Consider the following 10,747-nt stretch of genomic DNA (forward strand, 5'->3'; position numbering starts at 1 on the left):
TTGGTAACAAATACCAAAAAAGTGTCTAGAGACAAAAACATTGATATATTGATGACTATAACATACTTTAACTCAATTTTCCAATACCTACTTCATAGACCCAGTCAATTTTCTACACTTGGCTCAAGACCTCGTTCTTCTATGATTTGTAGTGTGTATTAGTATTACATTCTATCATCATTATAATTCTTCGTTTATCCAAAAAAAAGAAATCATCATTATAATTCTTCAAGGATTTTACTAACGTGTGACCCTACAAATTATGATATAATGATCTAATTATTTTAGGAGAATTATGTCGCTAAAGTTGACTGGGTCTATAAAGTAGGTGTGACAAATTGGAAGAACACATATAGATAACTATTTGGGGCCGTTTTAGTATGTGATTTTAAGCTTATTTTTCAATTTTTAAATAATATTACAATATTTTTACACAATTTTTTATTTATATATTATCAAACCACTTTTTTTTTTGTTTTTTTTAAGTTGAGAAATATTTGATTTTGATAGATAAATTCCCCTACGGAAACCCTATTGATCACGTGATTCTCTCAACCTTGACCTACTGATGTGTTACAATTATTGGGCTCTCATTCCTAAGCCTACAGAAATACATCACCCCAAGAGTGAGAAATCAATTTCAGCTTTCATTTTCGTTTCGAAATTACCAACGCTACAGTTAAGACTGTCCCCCACTGAAGAATCTTATCGTGCTGTCCCAAAAGTAAGGAAAAATAGGAAAATGCTATATCACAACTCGTAGTCGGCCGAAAATTCCACCACTCAAAACTTATCATGTGTATAAGTAATGGCAAAAATTATAAGCTTAGCATTACTCAAAAATATAATTAAAAAATTCCCCTTTACATGCATCCAATGTGATCGCTACAAATTTGCAAATGGATTTGCACAAAAAAAACCTAACATTATAAGGGCCCACCAGATCAAAGATAGCCAAAGCCTTGGGTCTCACAAAAAATCGTTTGGGCAAAATCAATAATAGTAAAGTGTTTCCAATGGTGATAGTCCATATTTTCTTACATATGATGACATAATAATACGGATTCAAGTAGAGAGATTAAATGTAAAATATAATTTAAGCTCAATTAATCAAATATATAAGAAAATAACGAGTGTATAATTTTGAAACCTCAAAAGCTAAGCGGCAAATCCATAAGAAATCATCCAAAAGCCAATCGTCATCGGTTTTATTTATAAAAAAAATACATATAAAATCCAAATAGTGATTGATTTTGTAATATTTTGATACATGATATAGCAAAACTATAATTGATCTCAGAATATTTTGTTACATGATATGGTAACTCTAAGGTTATTACGATCAGAGCGTCTTGGGTTACAAATTATAGTATAGCCATAACAAAGGCCAAACTCGCCTACACCCCAACTCCTCCCAGACCAACCTTTTATCCAAACTCAGTACCCTGTGGTTATGTGTATGTCTAAAGAATCAGGGCCATTTTTTAACACAACACTAGGCCGTATCGGGCACCCAGTGAAGCGACCTTAATCAGTTAAACCAAACCATTCTGAAGTTAATCAAGGAGTCAAATTAAAAATCCTAAATATATACCAGTAACTTGAGTATTTGGCAGGGGCAATTCCATAACCACAACAAAACCTTGAATAAACTTCAAAGAAGGATCATGCACACTTAGAATTGACATCTATAAGAAAACAACTCCACACGCATGAATTTGTGGTAATGAATTATATAGAGTTGACCTAAGCACCCAAAGAGGGAAATGCAAAGACTATCCAAGAGATAACAAAGTAAGAGCAATCCAACACCAACATAGCGTGTTTTTTTTTTTTTTTTTTTTTTTTTTTTTTTAAAGGAGGCCAATAAAGAATTATTCTTAAAATTGGGGAAGTAAAATAACATTATCCATTACTGTCCGCGAAATAATATAATTCAACAAACAATGCTCAAAACCACACCTTGAAACAAGAGTACAAAAATAGGCAACTTCATTACTATTTTAATGATACAGAGGCCATCTGCCAGCGTTGAAATTCATGGACATGGATTGAAATTCGATGCTAGTGTTGCTATCAGAAGCTGGTATTAAGTGAAAAGCCACCCGGAGCTTGAAAAAAAATCAGAAATAGAAAGATAGAGGAACACATCAACCACATTAGTGAAGAAAGCTGAGGTGCAATGCATTATCAGCCAATTATATGTATTTTTTTCAAACTATAAATTAAATGGAAAAACAAAAAAGAGAAAGAAATGAGAGCAGGAACAAGAATTCAACAGCTCTCAGTACCATTTTGAGGCACAACAAAATTATCATGCAAGGACCATGCATGTTTAAGCTATGTATAATACACCTGGATTTCCACTGTCAGCTTCTACTGATAGAACCTCTGCTATAAGACGGCCTCTAACTCGTTTCGAAGTGTTTATACACCCTTTTCCTGTCAAAATATAATAAGTTCCATCAGCCATACATCATAAATAAGCTATTCCATTTCTAATGAAGCAAGTTCTTTTTTCATTTTTTATAATCCAGGAGAGGTCATGTAAAAAGCTCAAAATGCAGTTATGGCATTTTGACCATTTTAAAACCCAGTATACATATAGAGGATCAGGCCCACCATTTGCACTGATCTCAGGTGCAAGATCAACACATCTAGTCTGTTACATCCTTCTGCCAATTAGAGACATTTTTTATACAGTTAAGTAACATACAGTCTGGTGAGTCTGGAACCCACAGGCCACAACCTCACTCCCCACCACCTTGCTCATACAAGGGCTTATGCAATTTGAACAAGAGCTCATTGGCACCAAATAGGGGGAGGGGGGGGGGGTGTGGAATTTATAGAAAAGTCTCCCAAAATTTGTAAAAAGAGGAAACAATGGTGGGTCTGATCCTTCACAATGTCAAGAGACATCTAGAATGCTATACTTGATGGCATCCTTTCAGTCCATCCTAAATAAACATCAAGCCTTACCATTTTGATACTACTAGCCAGTTCCAGGTCATGAATTGAACTTTCTGATATACAGTTTGCATGCACAATGGGGCCTTTAACAGCACTCTCATTTGAAGTTCCAATCTCACCCTCCCTAGATGACATAGTCATGTACACTGCAGCTTTAAACATCCATTCCTCTCTTTCTTGGCTGTAAAAATCTTCAAAAACCTCCCCACACAAAACACACGCACATTGACTTTCATCTGCAAGAACCATCGGCTCATCCATGACCGTTGTCTTACTAGACTCATCTACAGAACCAGCAGACTCATTGCCAGGTGGAAGTCCTGCCTTCCCAGCAACCCAGCCACTTGAGTTTGTATACCATCTCCTTGATGGGCCAATCAAACCATTTGCCTCAGATATTTTCAACGCATGCCAATCCAAGTGTCTATCAAGACATTGTTGAAGCTTAAGTCGAAGACCACAAACACTGCACCGATGAGGAAGGCCATCATATAGTCCACTGATCACAGATGGATGGAATTCTCGGATTACATCTGACTTAAACTCAAAACCTATGAGATTTTCGATTTCCATTGTGGTGGATTGAGGCAAGGCAACAGAGCTTTTATTGGCAGGTTCTGAAAATGATACCTCATCCCTGGTAGTTGAAGCAGGGATGGCTGAGGAATCAGGTAATGAAGAAACCGACACAGAGCTAGTGGTAGTACTGAGATTTTCGATTTCCATTGTGGTGGGTTGAGGCAAGGCAACAGAGCTTTTATTGGCAGGTTCTGAAAATGATACCTCATCCCTGGTAGTTGAAGCAGGGATGGCCAAGGAATCAGGTACTGAAGAAACCGACACAGAGCTAGTGGTAGTACTGTCCGGGCTCTTGTTTTGTGATTGATTAGGCATCTGAGTTGGGACCAGAGTTTGTGAATCGGTCTTAGATGCTGATATCAAACCCTTCGCAACTAATGAGCTCAAAAGGTTTGAAATTGGAATTGGATCATTATTCACAGCACTTGAGGTTTGTGCAGATGCACTATCAACAAGAGATGAAGGTGGTGGACCAGGTGGCAGAGGTGGTTGTCCTACCTTTCTTTGAGATACATCTGCAGGAGCTGGTAACTTGTTATGGGAAGAACCTAATGAAATATCTGACACAACACCGGGCCCTGAGGATGTAAACTGGGTTGGCGGAGGTCCACTTGGAAGGGGAGGCTGAACAACTGACTGTGATGTCATTTGCCCCTTGTCCTGGGCACTCAGATTAGGTAGGCTACCAGTAATTGAATTGCTAGACAAAATTCCAGTCTTCAAAACAGCAGCCAACAAATTAGCTCTGCTTGATTGACCTGAAGATTCTGCAGCAAGAGTATTTGAATGATCTGATTCAGAATTTTCCATTGTTGAGGGAGTTCCAAAATCAGATACTGGAGGCAGGAATGGCTTTCGAATCTCACCAGGAGGTTCAGACAGTGTGGAGTCTGCTTGTTGTCGATCATGATGCCTTGATTGAAAAGAAGTTACTGAAGGTTGTAAGCCTCGGGGCTGTAACCTTTGCAAGTGTCCTGGCTGAACATTTGGAGACTGGAAAGGTGAGGAGTCCTGAGTATATTTGTTGCGAGGCCCCATATTCACCCGCCCAAGAAGTTGAGAAGCTTTTAAATCAGGCCGAGGCAGGGACTGAGTCTGTGGATGATCCTGCTCAGTCAAATTTAGCGACTGATGATGCAAAGGGTTCACTGTTAACGAAGGCGATGGAGGATGCTGGTGCATGGGTGAATGTGCAGATGCTGATGCTACTCCCAGAGATTGAAACTGTTGCTGCCCTACAGATCCACTGGAACCCGACACAGCATTTGTAAGGACCGCAAGGCCTGAGGCTCCAATATGTGATGACCCCATCTGCTGTCGACCTCCCATCCTTGATAGCGAAGAAGGAACGCTTGTTGACACTCCACTGACAGTAGCAGCATAGCCTTCTGATTGGCTGGAATTACGGGTCAGCCCATCAATGGAGTGTGATTGCAATGGAAATGATGATGACGATCGGTGACCAAATGAGGTTAACTCCTTCTGTTCATTGTATAACAAATCAATGGAAGCTTCACTAACCTTTGATGCAACATCATCAAAACTATGTGGTTTCCGAAGGTCATACTCAAATGCCTGCATGTGACCAATGAAATCAGTCATACCGATCCCAAATGGTCCAGAGTTGCATCGTTGTAAAGAACTCTGTGTGTGTGTGCACGCGTGTATCTATATATTAATACAAACAGATCTTTATTTCTTCTGATAACCAGACAAAGACTTGTCTGAGCTGTAATTGGTGAAGTGATAGGGCTTTTATGCAAGTTTCCATATTCTTTTTACTTTTCTTACCTTTTTTTTTTGTTGGCCTTACAAAACATTTCTCAAATCAAAGCAATAATAGAATCAAAACTCATTTTCAGGGTGGTCCCATTCTTGCTAACTTACCAATTTTTCTGAATCATCAGGGGTCCAACGATTTTTCCTCAAGTCATTAGGATCTTTCCTTGAGTCATTAGAGATAGTGGGTGCACCATGATCTGGCAATCTGGAGTTCACATCATCCCACATAAATTCCTCTTCCTCAGAATTTTTCCAGCTACTAGAAATAGCACTGCTGCTTCTATTTGTAATACTCTGTGTTGGCTTTAGCTGAAGATCAGCATATGCAGATTTGGGTGCTCGGTAATTCGGAAGCCCATGTTTGATATTGAAACCATTCTTTTGGCTAGATATTGTCTCCACAACACTGCTTGCAGCTCCATACCAAGGTTTGTCGTGTCCTTGCTCAGCAATTCTCCCACCAGTTCTTCCAGTTGCTGAGCCCAAAGTCCTTGAAAGATCAGAACTATATTCGTAGTCTCCATATGCAGCACTAACGTTCTTCTCATGAAGAGGTCCACTTAGTGCATCTCTATTAGGACGCTGAACATTCTGCAAAAATTATGACATCATGAAATCACAAATGACAAAACTTATAGCACATTAAAATATAAAATATAAAAAATTTACATACAGGTACTCTAACAGAAGGATCCATCCATGGGCGTCCTGCACTCATAGTGGCTGTTCTGTCTAGCCTTTCTGCATCCTCAGGTGAGTTTGCTACACCCCCACTCAAGTCATTAGGCATTCCTTTAGCCTTCATCACACAAAACAGGAAAAGTAATTACTAGATCCATCCCCTCAAGTTAATTAGTGAATAACAGTAACAAAGGAGAAGGAAAATGAGAGTATAGAGAGCAGGAGAATTGATTTGGTAGGTGCCCTCATGAAGCATTTTAGGATGAGCATAAGCAAGTGAAGTCACAAACCATGCTATAAAATCTCTCATCCTTAATCATATCTTATGTTATGTTATTATATTGTTAAAAATGAAGGTATTTCTACAAAAATGACTAGCTTTCATACTTTTGCGTACGTGACGTAGTTCTTTCAATAATATCATTACTTATAAAAAGAAAAATCACTTGACATTTAAATTTACAGATATGTCAATCACAGGACAAAGGCTTCTGTGGAGTATCAAGAACAAGTCTTTCACGAGTCCCTGACTGAAAGGAAATCATTATGATGTAAACTCCAGCATCACCGAAAAAGCAATAGATGCATGCCAAAGATCCAAACAAATCTCATCAAAGTGCAAGAGGGCTACTTGTTTGCAAAAAAACAGAAATGCAACCTTACATATCAGATGCAGAAGGCCATATTCAAATTTAACATAGGATATGGCCTTACAAAGTCTAATCAATGCATGCATAGGATAACCTTCCACGCAACGATAGAACATAAAGTTACAGCGATGAAATACATGCATTGGAAAAGCATGACAGAATTATGATGGTTAACCCCAAAGTCTAAACTTAAAACTTGACTCCACATACCCTGCTGGACTGCTGAAGGCGCTGCCTTTCTAAATACTTAGGATTTACATGAATGCTATGTGGTGGGCGCTGAGACTGCGAATCAGGCTTGGATGTTGTGGTAGCTGCTGAAGATGAACCATTGATCACGGGAGTGAAGCCAAGTTCTTTCTCAATCATCTGAAGTGCCTGAAGAGGGAAGACGCCTTTCCAAGTTCCAAAAAGATGTCGCATACTTGAGTGTACAGGAGGGTCTACTTGCCTATATGCCTTGCAGAAAACCTAGAAGTGCAGAAAGAATTGGAAATTACCAAGTAATATATAATAAAAAAAAAAGCAAGTATAAAATCTTGCATCTTAAAGACAAAGAACTATTTTTTATTTGATGAAAGGCACAATCGAATTATTGGATGATCGCTTGAAAAGAGAAACGAAAGGGAAGTTAAAATCTCATTCTCTGAAAATATGTTATTGACATTTATAAAATCCAATATTGAAACTCATAACATAGCATGGTCAAGCTTGAGAAACGCCTATGCTTTATACATAATACACACGCAGCATTCCTTTTGATAAGCATAACACCTAAATAGAAAGGCTACAAACAGAATAATACCTCGGGCAGTCTGGCAGCGAAGTATTTTATGTAATCCCTCCCAATATTCTTTACAATACTGTCTAAAAGATAGAGCGATGGCAGCTTTTGATCACTAGGAACCTGCAAGTTTTAATTTAGATTAGTTACAATATACAAGACAAATTCCTTGAAACAATTAAGTGGCTACAATAACATAGTGCCTAATTCCCTCTCCACACCCCCCCCCCCCCCGGCAGCCCCCCACACACACAAAAGAAAATAAGAAAAGTAAAAGGAAGAAAAGAGACTTGAAACATCTAGCTATCTGAATCCATTAAAGCCAAGGGAAAGCTAGATCAACAACCAACACACAGCAGGTAACATCACATCTCCCTAAACCCACTGTTCATTGAAACCATTGGTGCAGCTACAATGATAGTTAACTCATGTAAATATTAATTAAACAAACATAGAAGTAAAGAAGTTCAACAATAAGGAAACCTATAAGAGCAATTAGAAGAAACAACCAAACCCTTTTAACTTTCACCAAGAATCAGGATCGCAAATGGAAATCCTTAGCAGATACCAATTTAAGTATGAATATTTCCTGATAAAAAATCTTGTAAATTCCCAACTATAGTCTCCCCATGCTGATTTAGCATGTCAACAATGAATAATTCATATCACTACCGCTGAAAATTTTCAGTTCCACTAACTTCATCTGATATATATTTTTGCTTTCCCCGTATCTCTGTACCTTACAAAGACTAAGTAATCCCATTCTAATCTCCCTATCACAAAGAAACAAGTAAAGTTTCTACCTGCTCCTTTATGTAATAGTAAGAAGTACCCATACATCTTGTCCTCTGCCACGACCACATAACGTAGCAACTGAAGCAGATCCTCAACAGAAGACCTAGAAATCTGTACTTGAGCATATAATCTATTGCTGCACCATGGGTTGGGGGGGGGGGGGGGGGTTTGTGTGCTTGAAAAAAGTTACATTTAAGGACTTTGTAGGATGTTGGCCTTACTGGACTAATTGACCAAGTATAAACTCTGAATATGAGAACCTTTAAGCAATAGATTTATTTCACGGAATGTTGGCCTAGGCATCATAATGGAACACAGTACGTCTTCCGCTTGATCATGACTCCCCAAATAGATTCAATATATTGCCTCAATCTTTTGAATAATCAGAATATGAATGAAAATATGCAACACCCACCAATCCAAGTACATCTTCATCAGATTAATGATAATCTCTTCTACTTTTTTTTTTTTTTTACAACACTATCTTTATTTACCTTAACAAGATTACTGCTCATAACAGAAGTAATGCTAGCCAAAGATAATTCAACCTGTTCCACATTAAATCTCTTGCAGGGTACATAACATCATAATTCAAAAGAGACACTAAACCTTTCACACATATAGTTCCCATAATCAGGACAAGGAACACAAATGACAAAGAAGAGCAACAACTAGAAAGTGACAAAAATTTCTCTGGCAGCTGTAATGGTTCTATGCTTGTCAAGCAATGCTGTAATATTTTTGGTAAAAGCAATCATAAAATAAACAAGACAGCATTATTCCACGCAAAACTCTCAAGGATGGAATAAATTGCTGGCCAAACCTTATACAACTTATATTCAACAATAACCATGTACTCGTAGAATGTTGGCCTTCTTTGCTTAGCATCTTATTTAAGAAGTTCCTGAAAACTGCTCACCATCCACTCTACTCTCGTGCAGCTTATCAGATGCTACGCACGTGGCCTTTAACTTTAAGAGTTGGCAGACACAACCAAAACATCATAAAATGGAACGCATCGCAACTGCTTGAATTGGAGAAAAAATTGTACCCCAAAGAAAATTACACGAGATACAACTTACAATCCCACATCGCACGTTAATTGCAAACAAAAAGCCTCGAATGAAACAATACATCATTCTCATCCCATTCACTACTCATCACCGATAAATACAAGCTTTACGGATACCCATTCAAACACATTTTAAAAAATAAATAAATGAACAAAAAGGGTTCAGGCTAGATTAAGTTGATTTTGGAGTCAAAACCACAACTTTGTGAGCGCGTAAACATTCAAGAACAACACACACTGCAATTTACTTATTAAAAAAAACCATAAGCATTCCATTAAACCCATCTTACAGTTACAATACTAAATATCACTATCATCTTCATTTCACTAAACCACATCGAAAAATAACACACATCACAACACTTTAGTACCCTATAACTATATTTACTATAAAGTTTTTTTTTTTTTTTCTTTCTTTTTCTTTTCCTTGTTATATCCAAAGATTTCTTACAATTCAATTCAAACAACAATTGGCGCCAAAACCAAAAGGAAAATTCGGAGTTCACCTCGAGAATGTTGTTGCAGACGGTGGCGGCGACGGCCTTCGCGGCGTGGAGATTCTCGCCGGCGATTATAGTCAAGTTGGTAATTATCGGTTTCGAATTGAAAGTGAGCTCGGCGAGCGCGGTCTTGTACTGACTCACCAGCTCCTGATGCTGCTGCGACTGCGTCTGTGGCTGTGTCTGTGACTGTGACGGTAGCTGTGGCTGATAACCCCCTCCGCCTCGGCTCGAATCATTGTTCTCCGAATCCCTATCGCCCAATCGGTACCTCGGCAGCACCACCGGATTCGCCGCCACCGGCCTCTGCTGCTGCGGCGGAAAAGCCCGGCCGTTCGGGTTCGGGTTCTGGAACTCTTCGGCCAATCGGGGTTTCTTCAACCCTGGCTCTCTCGATCTATCGAAGGATCTACGCGAGCTCTCCATCTCCATTACCGTATAACCAAAAAATTCAAAACCAGAAAAACCCTAACCCTAGCTAAATCCACTATTTATTTAATTACATAATCTTAATCCAAAAAAAAAAAAATTAAAACATCATTAATAATGAAGAACATCCAAACATTTTATACCAACAAGGCGGTCATGTATGTATGACTAAGAAAATTTCAAATTAATAAAATTAAAAAAAAAAAATTAAAAGATTCTAGACCTAAATTGTACAGGATTTAAGGGAATACAAAAAATTGTGACCGTGAGGAATATGAGGGAAACTGAGGTATGAAGGAATTGAATGGAGATTGGATTGGAGCACGTGAGGTTAAAAGGGTGATTGGGAATTGGGTGAGGGTTTGATTGAGAATTAGTAACGGTTAGAAAGAACGAAGTGTGCGAGAAAGAGAGAGATATTACATTAACAGATAGTGAAGCTCCGTCGGGACAGCTAGATTTAAGTTTCAGGAATCGACTAAACAAGGGTTTTCCCTTTTTATAT

The 10,747-nt window shown here is 38.4% G+C and overlaps 1 protein-coding gene across 4 annotated transcripts; it reads right to left on the minus strand.

The window, feature by feature from the left end:
* Positions 1 to 1,973: 1,973 nt before the first annotated feature.
* On the minus strand, positions 1,974 to 10,747 carry LOC115952292 (polyadenylation and cleavage factor homolog 4). 4 transcript variants are annotated; one of them, XM_031069395.1, is made up of 8 exons: positions 9,820 to 10,747; positions 7,468 to 7,569; positions 6,873 to 7,133; positions 6,005 to 6,130; positions 5,437 to 5,922; positions 4,416 to 5,124; positions 2,980 to 4,316; positions 1,974 to 2,442 (listed from the first exon to the last, which is right to left on the minus strand). In XM_031069395.1, exons 1-8 carry the CDS (start codon positions 10,243 to 10,245, stop codon positions 2,428 to 2,430), a joined length of 3,462 nt encoding a protein of 1,153 aa, XP_030925255.1. In that variant the 5' UTR covers positions 10,246 to 10,747; the 3' UTR covers positions 1,974 to 2,427. The 4 variants fall into 4 exon arrangements, with proteins under 4 accessions (XP_030925255.1, XP_030925256.1, XP_030925254.1 ...); XM_031069396.1 differs by having other exon boundaries at positions 2,980 to 3,607; positions 3,761 to 5,124; XM_031069394.1 differs by having other exon boundaries at positions 2,980 to 5,031.

Source organism: Quercus lobata, chromosome 7, assembly GCF_001633185.2.
Source record: "Quercus lobata isolate SW786 chromosome 7, ValleyOak3.0 Primary Assembly, whole genome shotgun sequence".
NCBI classification, from domain to species: Eukaryota; Viridiplantae; Streptophyta; class Magnoliopsida; order Fagales; family Fagaceae; genus Quercus; species Quercus lobata.